At 53.1% G+C, this 15,334-nt stretch overlaps 3 protein-coding genes across 4 annotated transcripts; 1 reads left to right on the plus strand and 2 right to left on the minus strand.

Moving 5' to 3' along the window:
- Positions 1-450: 450 nt before the first annotated feature.
- Positions 451-2,320, plus strand: GADD45GIP1 (GADD45G interacting protein 1). The gene is made up of 2 exons (XM_038567122.1): positions 451-821; positions 1,963-2,320. Exons 1-2 carry the CDS (start codon positions 472-474, stop codon positions 2,270-2,272), a joined length of 660 nt encoding a protein of 219 aa, XP_038423050.1. The 5' UTR covers positions 451-471; the 3' UTR covers positions 2,273-2,320.
- Positions 2,321-2,793: 473 nt separating this feature from the next.
- On the minus strand, positions 2,794-8,530 carry RAD23A (RAD23 homolog A, nucleotide excision repair protein). 2 transcript variants are annotated; one of them, XM_038567120.1, is made up of 9 exons: positions 8,344-8,530; positions 6,868-7,029; positions 6,519-6,700; positions 6,328-6,383; positions 6,070-6,197; positions 5,717-5,795; positions 5,467-5,600; positions 3,644-3,808; positions 2,794-3,563 (listed from the first exon to the last, which is right to left on the minus strand). In XM_038567120.1, the coding sequence occupies exons 1-9, from the start codon at positions 8,413-8,415 to the stop codon at positions 3,450-3,452; spliced, it is 1,092 nt and encodes a 363-aa protein (XP_038423048.1). In that variant the 5' UTR covers positions 8,416-8,530; the 3' UTR covers positions 2,794-3,449. The 2 variants fall into 2 exon arrangements, with proteins under 2 accessions (XP_038423048.1, XP_038423049.1); XM_038567121.1 differs by having other exon boundaries at positions 5,467-5,597; positions 8,344-8,528.
- Positions 8,531-9,853: 1,323 nt separating this feature from the next.
- CALR (calreticulin) lies at positions 9,854-13,757 on the minus strand. Its single transcript, XM_038567123.1, has 9 exons — positions 13,585-13,757; positions 13,119-13,220; positions 12,736-12,939; positions 12,218-12,312; positions 11,918-12,127; positions 11,725-11,838; positions 11,492-11,635; positions 10,728-10,820; positions 9,854-10,641 (listed from the first exon to the last, which is right to left on the minus strand). The coding sequence occupies exons 1-9, from the start codon at positions 13,673-13,675 to the stop codon at positions 10,441-10,443; spliced, it is 1,254 nt and encodes a 417-aa protein (XP_038423051.1). The 5' UTR covers positions 13,676-13,757; the 3' UTR covers positions 9,854-10,440.
- Positions 13,758-15,334: the final 1,577 nt, after the last annotated feature.

The raw sequence follows: 15,334 nt of genomic DNA on the forward strand, positions 1-15,334 counted from the left end.
AAAGCATAAAAATAAATATCTAATGTTATGTATGAACAATATTCGAGTATTTAAAATGGAATTTAAATATTTTAACGAACATCTTAAAAAGACTCTAGTTAAAATATAAAGTAATATGTAGATTGAAATTCAAACTGAAGCAATATTTAAATTTTTAAGTAGTTTGAAATTTAGACATTTAAATTTTGAAAGAAATCAAATGCTACTTTAAATGTATAAAAGTAAAATTTGGTATAATTTTAAGAAATAGCTACTAAAATAAAATTTTAAATTTTATTTAAAATAAATAAGAGATGAGATGTATAAAAAAATGTATGTTTGAGATGTATAAAAATATATTACCCCCTTCTCTCCCCTGCCTGGGGCTGGGGCACAGGACGCCCCTCGCTCCGCCCCGGCGGCCATCGGACCTCGCGCGCAGGCAGTGCGGTGGCCAGCCCGGCCGGCCCGCGAGGACCCCGCACAGCCAAGATGGCGGCGCCCGTGCGGCGAGCGCGCTGCCTGCTAGGGCTGCCGGCGAACCTGGGCCGCGGCTCCCGTGATTACCGGGCGCCGCCGCCCCCACGCCGCTTGCCAGGGCCCTGGTGGCCAGACCCGGACGACCCGCTGACCCCGCGCTGGCAGCTGGGGCCGCGCTATGCGGCCAAGCAGTTCGCGCGGCACGGCGCCGCCTCCGGGGTGGCCCCCGGTTCTCTGTGGCCGTCGCGGGAGCAGCTGCGCGAGCTGGAAGCTGAGGAGCGCGAATGGTGCCCGAGCCTCGCGGCCATGCAGGAGTCGCTGCGGGTGCAGCAGCTGGCGGCGGAGCAGAAGCGTCAGGCCAGGTGTGTGCGGTCGGGCAGGCGCGGGGCTGTGGGCGGAGGCCCTCCTGTGTGCAAGGCTTTCCCAGGTGCTGAGCACATAGCAGAGAACAAGATAATTTCAGATGGCAACAGTGAACCATTAGGAAGATAAAATTGGGTGGAAAATATGTGTGCTGCAGAGCGACTCTGGCTTGTGAGACCTAGAAACTCTCTTAAGAACTCGATCCTTAGGGACTTGACCAGACATAGCGGTGGAGAGATCTTAGGGAGAGTGTTCCTGGTAGCAGGAACAGCTGGTGCAAAGGCCCTGAGGTAGGAATATGCTAAGGTCAGTGTGGCGGGGGACGAATGGGAAGTGATGGGGCCTGGAATCAATGCAGAGGTTGGACTTGGAGACAGGTCTTAAGCATTGGGCTTGAAAGAACTCAAGACTAGGAAAGAAAGTCGGGATGCTGCCACTTCGGGAGGGAGCAGGCCAAGTGCCCTCCTGGTTTTCATTGTTCTTGTCCTCGTAATAGCTGTAGGAGTACGAGAGCATCACCCTCATTTTAGAGATGAGAAACTGAGGCCTGGAAGTTTGGAGTCATATGTCTAGTCACCCCATCAATGAACAGTGGAGCTAGAATGTGAACCTCAGTCTCTGTCCCATCCCAGCTGGATAACCCTGCTGTGGGGCTTTAGATCTTTCAGCTTCATGTTTCTAATCCTCAAAATGGGGACTGTGACTGGCACCTACAAACTCACAGAACTGGAAGGAAAGATCCAATCCATTTCTTGCCTTTACAACTGGGCCTGGCATACAGGAGGTGCTCAGCGATGTCTGCAGGATGAGAGTGTGCTGTGGGAAAGGCCATATGGTGTGTAGCTCTGGGATGGCTCAGTAGACAGCTCAGTGAAACACTGAGTTGACTTGAGGTCTCCCCTGAGGGGTTTAGTGCTCTTGTGCTCAGGGTCATACACAAGTTAATCCACCTCTCCTGCCTGTTACTTCGCTTGTCAAGGACTTTTCCTGACAGTTTTAACGACCCCCGGAAGCCTTCCCAGTTTTTCATCTGAGTTAGAGGAATCAGAATGTGGGCAGACTAGGGGTGGGCTGTGGTTGGATGGGTGCTCCTCTTCTGGCTGGCTCTTGCTATCTTCACCACTCTACCCTCCCCTGCAGGGAGCAGCTCATTGCAGAGCGCATGGCCAAGATGCCACAGATGATTGAGAACTGGCGGCGGCAGCAGCAGGAGCGCAGGGAGAAGGAACAGGCAGACAAGGAGAGGCGGGCCCGACTGCAGGCCGAGGCCCAGGAGCGCCTGGGCTACCACGTGGACCCAAGGAGTGCCCGCTTCCAGGAGCTGCTGCAGGACCTGGAGAAGCAGCAGCGCAAACGCCTCAAGGAGGAGAAACAAAGACAGAAGAAGGAGGCACGAGCTGCGGCACTGGCCACTGCTATGGCCCAAGACTCTGCAGCACCCAGCTCCTGAGCTAGCCTTTCCCAATAAAACCTGCCACCTGATGGCCCCAGCCCTGGAGAATTCTGTGTCCTCTCTCATCATGCCCCTTCCTCAGCGCCCCAACACCTGTGGCCAGGAGCCCCCCACCCTTCTGGGCTTGGCTTCCTTGGGGACTCTAGGCCATGCTAACTGGGGCTTCAGGGGAAGAAAAGGGGTTGCGGTGGGGGAAAATAATGCAGGAGCAGATGGCAGAAGAGAAGAAGGCTTCTGTTTACCAACATTAATCTCCAGTAATTAGCCAATTACTAGGGGGGGAAGTGTAGCCAAAACAGACTGTGGTGGTGATGGTGGGGGGCAGGGAGAAGCAGCCCTTCCAAGGCTAGGCTGGGGCCCACTGCCTGGGAATGAGACAGCCTCAGAGGGGGGTGTGAGACACTGGGAGCCCCAAACTGCAGAGGCCAACGGACCACTGCCATATCACCTGTGCCCAACTAGCCCCCAGACCCAGACGAGCTGGAACAGGAAGCCCCAGTAGGCACACACCACCGGACTGGCTTTTAAAACTTTATTCACTTCAAAACCTTTATCAGAGACACAGTTCTGTCCTAGGGTGGGGGGTGGCCTCGACCTCCAGAGCAGCTCTGTTGTTACCCCTCCCCAGGCAGAACTAAACCAGGCCGCCTCCTCCCCAGCAAAGGGATGCAGGCCAGAGCCCAAGGCCAGACTGGAGAGGGGGTCCTTGGGCCTCTGAGTGCTCACCCCAAATGGAAAGGTCAGGCCACTTCAATGGAGGATCAAAGTTTGGGGCTCCAGCTTCCCCTCACCCTGGAAGAAGGGGGGGAGGTCTCCGGGGCTCTTCAGGGGGAGGGGGAAGCAAGCAGCCGCCTCTCCATCTGGCTGCAGGGAGCTGGGACAGAGGCCAAGAGGGGCCCATCTGTCGCCTCCAGTCCTGCCAGTTTCTTAGAGCAGGCAGGGCTGGGGCGGGGGATGGGGGACAGCTGTCTGGCCTGGGTCTTCTCAGGCCAAGATGGGAATGGGGGCCACTTTAGGAGGGTGGGAAATTGGTTTTTTTTTTTAAGGTTTTTGATTTTTTTTCCACTTCTTAAATAAACATGAATATATATATATTTTTTCTTTTATAAAACTTTTGTGGAATTGAAGGGTGGGGAGATTGTGGGGGGGGGGGGGGCGGCCTGGCCTCCCTGCATCACTCGTCATCAAAGTTCTGACTCAGGAGGAAGTTGGCAGCCAAGTTCTCGTTTTTTTCACAAGCGAAGTAGGCCTGGATCACCAGGCTCTCTGGGAAGCCCAGGGCCTTCAACTGTGGGAAGATGGGTAGGTATAAGCAGGGGCTGGGGGCCCTGCCCACCAGGGAGGACACCCCGCAGCCAGACCTCTTACCCTCTCTATAGCTTCTTTCTCCTGTGGTGTCACCTGGATGTAGTTCATCTGTGGAGCCTCCTCCCCTATGGCGCCCACCTCCCCCTCCACATCTGAGATGTCTGCCAGCTCCCCGGGGGGCTCATTCAGCATCTGGATGAACTGCTCCTGGTGCCGACTAATTTGCTGTGGGAGACAAAGGGGAGGGGACTGTGACCCACAGCCCTTGGTGCCCATCCACCCCTGCCAGGTCTGTATCCCAGCCGCTTTTTCTTTCAGCAAATATTCAGAGGGTGCCTAGTCTAACCAAACAGCAACATCATAGTGGATACAGGCCCTATCCTGGTGGAACTGAGATTCTGGCATAGGGAACACAGGCTATTATAAAGAAACAAATAGGTAATTATTTAAAATGTAAATAGTGGGCATGGCATATAGTAGGCAAAGAACTGGACTAGAAAAAACACTGCAGGCCAGGAAAAGATGGACCTGTGATCTGTAGGATAGGAAGTTTCCTCCAGATAGAACAGTAAGGGCAAAGGCCTGGAGACAGAAATGCACCTGACAAATCCCAGAAACAGAAGATCTGTGTGTCAGGAACAAAGTAAACAAGCAACAGAAGGGGAACAAAAAGGAAAGGAAGGCCAAGACCACACCTTTCTCTAGTGCCTTCTAGTATAATGGGACACCACGGTGATGGTTAAATAGAGAAAGACGAGATCCACGTACATTTTAAAAAGACTAACTCGTGGGTGTTGCGTACCTGGGGCTTCTAAAACTCTCTACAACTCTATTTTTATGTACATCTGACTTTAACTTCACAGCAAAACATGTTTTTTCAGGAATCTGGCTCCTGGTGGAAAATGGACCATGGCAGGTGTGCAGAAGCCAAGGCCTGGGTACTGGCTGCCAGGGAACCGGGTGGGAGAAGAGGTGGCAGCCACGGAGGTTGAATGCAGGGCTGGGCTGAGAGGTTCTGGCAAGATAGGTGATGGATGACCCCAGCAGGGGCATAGGGCCTGTGGCTCAAGCAACCCCAGGCTGGTCTTTGTAGGCATGGGGAGGCCTGGGAAGAGGATCAGCTCTGAAATCTTAGACCTCTAGAAAGCATTTTCACAGGTCCGTCAAGTCAGCCATGGATTTGGAGGTTTGGGTCAGTTACGTCAATCTGGGGGGAACATCATCACTCAAGATGATATGCAGGGAACACTAAAAAGAAATGAAAAATAAAGGTGTTCAGCCTGTGTGCTGTCACACCTGAGAACGTAAGGAGGAGGAGCCAACAAGAGACTGAGAAGTGAAGAACAGCGGCAGACGACAGGCCCTAAAGCAGGAGAGTCATGCCTTTACAGAGGATCTAATAAACCCTGTCACACGGAAGGGCCACTGCCCCTCTGCACAGGAACCTTCAGGGGCAGGATGATGCCTTGCTGAGCACAGGAGTCCCAGAGCCAACTGGGACACAATGATCTTGGGTAGTGCTTATGGGTAATCCCATGGAGGCTAAGACAGGGCAAAAAGACCCAGAAGGTAGAGCAAAGGACCCAGAAGCTGAAAGCAGACACACACTATGCCAACTGCCAGAATGCTCCAGACCTCTGGCAACTTCCTCTGTGAGAGATGATGACAACAGCACCCATTCCTCACAAGGTGTTTGAGAAAATTACATGAAACAGGGCAGATCATTAGATTGTATGGAGCATCAGGGAGTTGTTAGTCTGTTTTCCAAATACAGTGGGGCTCCTACATACCACGCTAGGCCAGACTAGCTCTCTGAGGCTGTGGTACCCAGAGGGGAGTAGAGGTGGTGCCCGCCCTGGCTTCCTCTACCCCCAGGGCCGCACCTGCAAAAGCTGAGGATTCTCTTGGCCCAGCTGCTGGAGCAGGGCAGGCAGTAGTGCCGGGTTCTGCTGAATCACCTGCCGCATATTCTGGAACTGGGGCTGGTCCCGCAGGAACTCCAGGGGGTTCTCTCCTGCTGGCAGGAGAAAGGTGTGTAGTCAGACACCACACTGGACTCCCAGAAGCTTGGGGGCAGGGAGTCAGATGCCTTGACAGCAGACACCCCACATGTACATCTCCCAATTCACTCACCTCCTTCTGTGGCTGGCTGCTCCGACACCTGGCTCTCCTGGACAGAACCATGTTCTGGCTCGGGACTCCCAGGAATTCCCTGTCAGGGGTCCTATTTAGTTCTAACGCATAGACTGCCCACTGCCTCCCTTCTGCATGTTCAGCCCTGGCAGAAGACAGGTGAAGCCTTGGCCCTGCCCTCCACAGGCCCACCCCACCATTCATGCCCAGGCTCTTGCAGGAAGACTTTCCCGGTGGGAATCACAACCCAAAGTCTTCTGAGGACAAAGTTTTGCCTCTCTGACCACCCATTACAGCATGTAAGCCCATGTACTCCCTTGAGGCCTCCCCAGGAGGCAGCAGCCCCACCTCACCGTGAGTAGATACTCCACGGCTCGGTGGGGGTTGTTGTAGCTGGCTCTCAGGGCGGCCACGACCCGCTCCCTCTCATAGCCCATGGACATGATCTCTGTCAGCATCGTCTCATACTCAGAACCAGTCACTGTGGAGGGAGCAGCAAGGTCTGGGTCACCAAGGAGGGAGAAGGGCAGTTCCCAGGCCCCCCACACCCACACAAGGCCCCACAGCTGGCGGGCACCCAACTGCTTCTGCCCCAGGGACCACCCACCCACCTAGTGTGGATGCCGCATCTTCCTCTCGCCCGCTGCTACCTGAAGAAGGAACAGAGCTGCAAATTCAAGAGAGAGAAATCGGACCCTGGCTTCTGGCGGCTTGCCCTCCCCCAGGTATGTGGAAACATGTATGTGTCAAAATGTGCTGGGAAAACAGGGCCCAAGCTGGGGCTTCTGCTCCCTGGCCTTACCCTGACACGGACTCCGGGGATGTCGTGGGGACTGATTCCTCCGATGGGCTCTTGTCCTCTCTGGCAGTAGGTGGGGGATGGGACATGCCTGAGGCAGGGGCCGGAGGGAAGGATGTGGAGGACTCCGGGGCAGCAGTGGGTGAGGCCTCTGGGGGTACTGAGGTGCCTGGGCTAGTTTTGGCCTGTGACACCCAGAAAAAGGAGCAGGCATCAATATCCCTATCTAGCCCCAACATCCCATCCCGTCTCAGCCCCGCCCTATTCATAGCTAATCTCTCCTGGGCACACAGGCTCTTTGTCAGATCCCAAGCTAATTCTCTCACCCTCCCAGCCAGCACACTTTACCCACCTTGGTCACCATAACGACCACGAAATTCTTCTCATCAATGCGATAGTCCCTGATGGGAACGTCATCGCTCAGGATCTTGCCAGCATAGATGAGTTTCTGTCCAGCCACAGGGAAGGCATCACGACCCTTCTCAGCTTCTATTTTCTCCTTTAGCACCTTCACCTGGAAGGAGAGGAACACTCATTGCAAACCTCAAGACTCTTTCTTGATGGGGGGACGGGCAGGGGAAGGGACTGCAGACCTCAATGGCAGAGAAGCTAAGCTTCATAGTAAAGCATGCCAGATCCCACTATTCAACGAAGTATTTACCTAACACTTATTACACGCCAGGTGCTGTTCTAGGAATTGAGCACATAACATAGAAAGGAACAAAACTCAACATAATTCCCTGCGTCTGTGAAGATAACACTAATGCGAGGAAAAGTGAAAAAAAATATAACCTCAGATAACGTAAAATGTGATGAAAAGTAAAACAAAGAGGAAACGAGATTCCTCATTCCACACTGCTGACAGTGCTGTGTTTGCCAAAAACATCTTATACGGACAGCACTAACATAAGTGTGTACATACCGCTTTTAAAGCTTCACTACTGCATGAAGTAGATATCATTACCCCAGTTTTATATTTGAGGAAACAGGCACAGGGAGATTAAGTAGCTTGCCCAAAGTCAAACAGTTGGCGTGATCAAAAAATATGAGTGTTTCCTTTTCTACAAAACGTAGAGTTCAATGTCTCCATGAGGTAGTTGTGCAAAGCGCCAAACACACATTCAATGTCTGATGCGTCCTAAACCTCTTTTCAGCTAAAAACGCAGTGCAATGTTTAGACCACGGGCTCTCACATGAGACAAAACCAAATTTGAAACCCGTCTGCCATTACTTGCTTTATGTGACCGTAGCAAAATCCTCTTATTTCTAAATTCCCACATCTGTAAAACGGAGTGAGTCAAGAGTGCTCAAATGATGTCTGTTTTGCAACTTTAGTAAGATAACACAAAATTGCTCCGCTGCTGGTAAAGAACCGCCAACACAGACCACTGAAAAGTCAGGCCGTTTATTATCATTATCATCGTCACTGGCGTCACCACTCCCAAATGTGGCCACCAACGTCCCGAGGAGACGCCTGCAAAGCTGGGAACTCGGAGGCCCGGTCCCGGAGAGCGTGGCCGGGCCGGGAATCTGAGCCTTCGGCTCCCGCGACCCGCGAGGGCGCTGACATTGGAGCCGGGCCTGATGGGTGCCCCGGGGGTGGGGCCTAGTCTGGAGACCGGCCCTTGAGCGCCATCAGCACAAGTCGCCGGGGGCTGGGCCCAGAACCACAGGGAGGTTCGGGAAAGACAGGCAGGCTGGGACGGGTGGGCAGAGCCCTGCCCGCGCTGTCCTCCCCGCCCCTCCAGTCGGGATCCCGTCCTCCCCGCCCCCACCCCATCCCCCGGCACCCGTCGTTCCCGCCCCCGGGCTCCGGTCCAGCTCCCACCGTCTCGTCAGGCTCCATGCGGATTTTGAAGGTCTGCTGCTGCAGCGTTTTGAGCGTGATGGTGACGGCCATGGCGGGGCCCGAGCGACGCGGCGGCCCCGGGATCCTCACACAACATGCAACTCACGCCGCCGCCATCTTAGCGCCCAGCCGCGCCGCGAGCCGACCGCTTCCGGGGCAGGAGGTGCGCGCGCCGACCACCAGAGCACGTGACCTCCGCCCCCCCTTAGCTTTGGTGGGCATGCGCGAGAGGCTTTTGGCCAGGCATGCGCAGAGTAAACTCGGCTTCCGGAGGCAGCTTCTCATTCAGCACGCATATACGTCACGTGGCTCCCTGAGAGTGACGCCATGCCCGCTAGCGGTGACGTCAGACGGCCACAAAATGGCTCCAACGTCCCCCACTTTCATGATCTTGAGTTTGTTGATTACATCGAACAAAATTTTTCATCTACTTGTTGTAGACACTTGTATTTCTTGTACAAAGGCTTTTTTTGTCTCCCAAATGACTTTTGTTCTAGTGTGGCTACCCTCAAAGGAACCCTTACTCGGGACTGGGAAAAAACACTCAAAAGGTCACCAACAATTAGTTTAAAAAATGAAGGATTAGTTGGCTGAAGGTGATGATGGTGCTTTGGGGGACTGGATGGTGGCAAGGCAGAGTTCTCTCCCAGTTACTGGGTGGAGGCCCTTCCATCCTGAACTGACCATTACCTGCCTCCAAAACTCTTTAGTTTCTCACTCAACGTACGCCCTGCACCAGGGAGTTACCGGACACCTCACCCATTGCCCAACTGTAACCAGGTCCTGCTGTTTTTCCCTTCACAGCAGGCAGGGCCTGGAAGTTCCCACCATAGTAGGCCAGGCTGTTGAGGGCTTCTTGTCTCTCTCCTGCAACAAGGGACATAAGCTCCAGGCCACCTGCTGGACTTCAGTGGCAGCCATAGTAGACCCCAAAAGAGATGGGCTCTAGAGAACCTAGACCTTGTTGGCCTGTCATCTCTGCACCTTCCTTGAGGCCATCTCTTTCCAAGAATTCAAGGATTACCAACATGCTAGATCTACCATATCTGAACCTATATTCTTGATTATAAAAGGAGTAACTTAATTAACCCTGACTGGTATTAAGAATACTTGTTTAAAATAGTCCAATCATCCTAGTCTTGCTCTTTTAACAGTCAAGAAGTATATACGGTTGAGTGTAAAATAGATCTCATGAAATGGTGCTATGGTGTGAGTTCATAGCCCTGCCCTACCCCTTACATTTTGGAGCTTAGCCTCATCAAACTGAATGGGGCAAACTAAAAACAAAGCTCAGTTTGGCATGAAGACTCAATGAGTAATATCTGGAGTCTTTGTAAAGGCGCTTAGAACACACTCTTCTCCCACTGGTTTGAGGTTGTGGGGGTAAACAACAGACCCTGTAGCCTTAGGGGGACATTCAACCAACACTTTAGCCACTGGAAAATGAGCCTTACTCGAGAGTCACCTCCCCCAGAAGGAGACACAGGAGGAAGACACAAAACTTAATTTAATAGAAATTTTGTTTGTAGTTCTTACATTCTCAGTGTGAGCCGAGCTGGAACCCGCTGCCCCACCCAGAAGTGGCCCAGTCCTGGGAGCAGGGAAGAAAGGGAGGTGGTAGGTGGGGATCAGAGCTCAGGCCCTAGGAGCCCTGTTCTTCCTCAGTGCTGGGGATGCCACCCTCTTCTCCTGCCCCCCCCTCTGGGATCCAGGAAGGTGAGTGGATGGAATCTTAGGCCTGGGGCTTCTCTTCCACACTCCCCCTGCCCCCTCAGGTTGGAGGAGAACTAAGGGATTGGAGGAAAGAAGGGGACAGAGGAAGGCAAAGATGTCAATCAAGAAAGATGAGGATCAGGAACAAGGACTAAAGGAGAATCAAAGACAAAACACGTTTTTTTTTTTAAAAAAAAAAAAAAAAAAAAAGGGAGGAAACAAAACCAAAATCCACCCCAAATCAGAACCCGCCTGGAAAAAAATGAAAGTTCTCCAGTCTCATAGAGACATTATTTGGCGCAGCCGGCTCTGCGGCGGGAGCGCTCAGGCCTCAGTCCAGCCCTAGAGGCAGCAGTGTAGCCCCTACAGCTCGTCCTTGGCCTGGCCAGCGGCAGCATCATCCTCTTCCTCTTCCTCCTTGTCATCCTCGTCCTCCTCATCCTCGTCCTTGTCTTCCTCATCTTCCTTGTCTGCCTCCTCTTCTTCCTTGCGCTTCTTGTCCTCCTCCTCCTCCTTTAGCCTCTGCTCCTCATCCTGCTTGTCCTTCATCTGCTTCTCTGCCGCCTGCACAGAAACCACACAGCTCAGGGCCCGGCCCCCCGCCACCAGACCTGCCCACTCCCAAGCCCAGGACCAGACCCTGGTCCCACCTTCGTGACACCCCAGGTCTCATTTCCAAACTCCTCTGCATACGCCTCGTCGTTGGTGATGAGGAAGTTGTCAAAGATAGTGCCAGACTTGACCTGGAGGACAGGAGAGTGGATGGAGGGTGGTCAGGGTGGACACTAATGTCCCTGGCCTTGGACAAGCCCCACCCCCTCCATGTTCCCATGACAACTACACAATGCCCTTTGATTTCTACATCTGTAAAACAGGATCTCTCAATATCTTGTTCAAATGTTTTTCTGGTACCTACTACATGCCAGACACCATTCCAGACACAGATTGTTTACTAGTGAATAAAACTGACAAAATTTTAAAACATTTCATTTCAGAGGAACCATTTTTTTCTAGTAGTCACATTTATTATTTACTTTTTTTTTTTTTCCAGTAAGCTCTACTCCCAACGTGGGGCTTGAACTCATGCCTGTGAGATCAAGTGTTGCATGTTCTACCAAGTAAGTCAGACAGATAATCTCATTAGAAAAATAGTGCCAGGGGTATCTAACCAACTTCTAACTGTTGAAGGCAGTTAAAAAGTTTGTTTGCATAAAGGAACTTAGAAAGGTATCTGGCACGTAAGCTGAACCTCAAATTGGGTGCCGTGAGAACTCCATAAAGACAGACCAGAATATTATTCAAGAAAAGCACCAGTTTTGGCTCAGAGCTGCCTGGGGTTGAACATTTATCATCCCTTTCCTCCTTAGTGACTCTCAACATTTGAAGTGCTCCATGAATCCCTTCTGTGTCTCACCTGCCAGAGATCTAAGCCCAGAACAGCAAAGTTTTCATAGGCATAGATGTTGCTATCAGGAGAGTACTCAGGGTTGTCGATCTCTGGGTGGATCCAAGTGCCCTTGTAATCTGGGTTGTCAATCTGCCGGGGCTTCCACTCGCCCTGCAGAAGGGGAAGGGAACCAGTGGTTGAGTGGAGGTCAGTGTGCTCCCCACTGTGCGCTCCCACCCTGCTCAGAGCTCCAAGCTCACCTTGTACTCAGGGTTCTGAATTACAGGTGGTTCCCACTCTCCATCCATCTCTTCATCCCAGTCCTCTGGCTTTTTAGCATCAGGGTCAGGAATGTGCTCAGGCTTGTCCCAGTCCTGAGGGAACACAAAAAGGTCAGTCAACCCAGCTGTCCTCTACACCTTCCACATGGGGAGCTTCTGCCCAAGCACCAACCTCAGGCTTGGAGTCTGTGGGGTCATCAATCTTGGCCCGCTCGTCCCAGTCTTCAGGCTTTGAAGCATCAGGATCCTTTATCTTCTTGGGAGGCAGGAAGTCCCAATCATCCTCCAAGGAGCCTGACTCCACCTGGCTGTTGTCAATCTTCACCTCATAGGTGTTATCCGGCCGCACAATCAGCGTATACAGGTGTGTGAATTCATCATCCTGAAGAGGGTGGGAGATGAATGGCCCCGCCCATCAGGCTTGGCCTCTGAGGCTTCCCTATCAGCCACTTGTCACCACCCCCAGTCACACCTTGCAACGAATGTCCTTGTTGATCAGGACGTTCTTGCCCTTGTAGTTGAAGATGACATGAACCTTCTTGGTGCCGGGGCCACAGATATCCGGGCCTAGGTAAAAAGTGGGTTTAGTTAGAGCAAGAAACTGCCCACCACTGTAAAGCTCCCAACCTTTACAAAAGAAGGCTTGGTTCTTAAATGCAGATCTGTAAAGGGTTACAGGACAAGAATCATACCCTGACTGGTTCTAAGGAGCTGAAAGTGGAGCCTTTTAAAAAGGAAAAACAGAAAGAACAAAATATCACCTCTGGAATTTAATGCCCTCACTGGAAATAGCTACAGAAAATCCCGTGAACTGCAAGTTTCAGACCAATAGTAACAATGCAATGTCCTCAGCCTTCCTCGCAAAGACAAGCCTTAACTACACAAGTATCTTCCCATGTTCTCAACACTACCTGTGGTGGCCCTTAAGGAACCCAGATTTAGGTCTCCTTCCAACTAATCAAAGGTCAGCGCCAGGGCGGGGTCCCTCACCAAACATGATGTTGTACTCAGAGTCTCCGTGCATGTCCGTCTGGTCCAAACCATCTGGAAATAGCTTCACGTAGCCGCCCCCACAGTCGATGTTTTGCTCATGTTTTACGGTGAACTGCACCACCAGTGTCTGGCCTTTGTTGCTGAAGGGCTCAAATCTGGCCGACAAAGCGTAAAAGCGGGCATCCTGGCTTGTCTGCAGCCCTAGCAGGAGACCATAGTGAGGTCATGGCTCAGCCCCAAGCTCCAAGGACCCTAAGCACTGGAGTCAAAGAAGACTGCCCCTTCCTCCTGCTCATGGGGATACCCACGCTGTGTGACATGCACGGCTTCCTCCAGGAAGTCCTCCTGAATCCCAACATCCACCCGTCCCAGGCTCTTACCTTTATCCTTCTCCTGGTCACCGTAGAACTTGCCGGAACTGAGAACAAATTTACCAAAATCTGACTTGTGTTTGGATTCGATCCAGCGGTCGGTCCACCCGTCTAGGGGATCAAAGGGGCAGGTCAGTGCGGCCGTACTGACCTCTCCCCACGAATAGCTATCTGCCAATGGCCTCAAGTTGCTGAAGACTGGAAAGGAGATATCCCCTGACTGACCCCACCCCAACCTCTAGTTTGACATCTTCGATGACTTAAGGGCTCCTCCGGCGAACCCTAACTCCCGCCGCGGGAGTCCGCTGTACCCTCGACGCTCCCCAGGGACATGGAAGGAAGGATCGCCTGCGGCTCTGGTCCCTGGAGGCCACCGTATTGGTCCTCTAAGCAGTAATTACAGGGGACAACGCAGATCTAGGCTGAGGGGCCGCCCTCGTCGTCGGGGCGGCCTCGAGACCGGACCAGGCCTTACCTCCGTCCAGAAACTGCTCCTTGAAGTAGATGGCGGGTTCGGCAGCGGCCAGGCCGACGAGGCCGAGCAGCAGCGGTACGGGTAGCAGCATGGCGGGGCGAGGGGGCGGCGGCGCGCGGGCCCTTTAAACCTCTCCTCCGGCGGCGGCTCTGCAGTAGGGACGGACGCTACCGCCGGCCGCGCGTTTTTATACCCTACCGCCCCTCAAACCAACCTGGCCCGGCCTCTTGTCCCGCCCTCCGCACCTTATCATTGGTCTGCGGCCACGACCCTGACTTTCCATTGGACCGCTGTCGTCTGAGCATGTTAGGCTGTGCCTCGGAACGCAGGGTTCCCAGATGGCCGATTTCTATTGGCTACACAGCTGGCCAATGAAGGTCGACCACGCGTTGTGGGGGCCGCCCACCGGTGTGGTGGGGGCCTCGAGCCCCTCTGCCCAGGTCATGTGACCAGACCTCGACCCAACCCCGCCCTTGCCCGCGCGCTTAGCTCCTGGTCTGGGCGTTTAAAGAACGCGCGCCAGTGCCCGTGTCACCTCGCAGGACCTGGACCCCGCTCCAGCTCGCCCTCTTTTATCCCCTCTGCGAGGAGGTGTGGGCCAGGTTTTCCTAACCACTTTCTACTCTGCAGCTGGGGAGCCCCTATTCCCACACGCTCGCTCTCGATCTCGCCCTCCCCCGCCCCAGGCCAGGATGGGACAGAAGGCACCAGAATTCAGGGGCTGGGGCTCTGGATCTTCATTTCACTCCAGAGCCACAGCCTTGCAGGCCAGAGAGTTCAGTGCCAGCTCTCTCCTCTCTGGCCCCTAGTGGTCCCTAGTGCCCTGACAGCCTGTCAGACTGCTGTTGAGTGACTGGGACGAGTCACTTAGCCTCTGAAATCACAGGAGCCCCGAAGAGGCTAGGAGGAGCATCCTTGGCTAGGTGCCGTTCTACAGAGCCGCTTTCAAAACTGTTAGGGTTGTCCTGGGACAGAAGAAAGGAAACCTAGAAGACAAAGATGTGACTATAGGCTGTGGCTCCTAGAGTTTGGTAGCGTTGTTTGTCTGATTGCAGCCTCTCCTTTAAACCTTCCCTCAGCCGGTAAAGGGGTCGCTGCCTGTGGTCTCCCACAAACGGCCTGACTTTTGCAATTAAACGGCTAAAGAGGAGAGGAGGGGGGTTCCGTTAAAAAAGAAAAAAATGAGACAGATGGTGGGGAAGATAAGGTCCGAGGGAGATGGGCAGGACCCCTGAGTCTAGACGCTCAGAAGCCAGAGGCACGTGACTGACACCATGTCCCTCCCCCCAAGCTGCAGGAAGCAGGAAGGCGCTCTGGGGGTTTCCCAAACTCTAAGCAAACAGGCCCTGGACCTGGGAACTTGGAAGTGGACTGGGGAAGGGGGTGGAATCCTGGCAAAAAAGCAGGGAAGGCGTGCTTCCCTGATAGTGGTGGAGACTCAGAAAAGAGAAGAATGAGGAGTCTTGGAGAAGTTGGGGTTCTGCCCCAGGCAGTATCCAGTATCACTCAACCTGCATGAGGAGCCAATCTGGGGTGATCACTCCAAGCCTGCCACTGACCCTCCCACCTTCCCTCCCTTCCACCATATGTCATGCATGCATGAGCTTGGTGCTTCCTGCTTGAGGGTAGACCCTGTGACTACCTTATTCACTTCATCCCTCAGTGTCTCTTGAAGCACTTGGCACAGAACAGGCTTAAAACCTGCTGTGTGAGAGAAAGAAGGAAATTGGAGCAATTAAACAAAAAACGA

The sequence above is a fragment of the Canis lupus genome, chromosome 20, assembly GCF_011100685.1.
Source record: "Canis lupus familiaris isolate Mischka breed German Shepherd chromosome 20, alternate assembly UU_Cfam_GSD_1.0, whole genome shotgun sequence".
Classification (NCBI taxonomy): Eukaryota; Metazoa; Chordata; class Mammalia; order Carnivora; family Canidae; genus Canis; species Canis lupus.

What these genes read in the sequence shown, in the direction of transcription:
- GADD45GIP1 (XM_038567122.1), top strand. Translation starts at nt 472, where the DNA reads ATGGCGGCGCCCGTGCGGCGAGCGCGCTGCCTGCTAGGGCTGCCGGCG. An exon ending in GAGCAGAAGCGTCAGGCCAG is followed by an intron (nt 822 to 1,962) that starts GTGTGTGCGGTC and finishes CCTCCCCTGCAG; the next exon opens with GGAGCAGCTCATTGCAGAGC.
- RAD23A (XM_038567120.1), bottom strand. Translation starts at nt 8,415, where the DNA reads ATGGCCGTCACCATCACGCTCAAAACGCTGCAGCAGCAGACCTTCAAA. An exon ending in TCCCCGGAGTCCGTGTCAGG is followed by an intron (nt 6,384 to 6,518) that starts GTAAGGCCAGGG and finishes TTGAATTTGCAG; the next exon opens with CTCTGTTCCTTCTTCAGGTA. An exon ending in AGAAAGAAGCTATAGAGAGG is followed by an intron (nt 3,564 to 3,643) that starts GTAAGAGGTCTG and finishes ATCTTCCCACAG; the next exon opens with TTGAAGGCCCTGGGCTTCCC.
- CALR (XM_038567123.1), bottom strand. Translation starts at nt 13,675, where the DNA reads ATGCTGCTACCCGTACCGCTGCTGCTCGGCCTCGTCGGCCTGGCCGCT. An exon ending in GGAGCAGTTTCTGGACGGAG is followed by an intron (nt 13,221 to 13,584) that starts GTAAGGCCTGGT and finishes TTGATCCCCTAG; the next exon opens with ACGGGTGGACCGACCGCTGG. An exon ending in TTCAGAACCCTGAGTACAAG is followed by an intron (nt 11,636 to 11,724) that starts GTGAGCTTGGAG and finishes CCCCTTCTGCAG; the next exon opens with GGCGAGTGGAAGCCCCGGCA.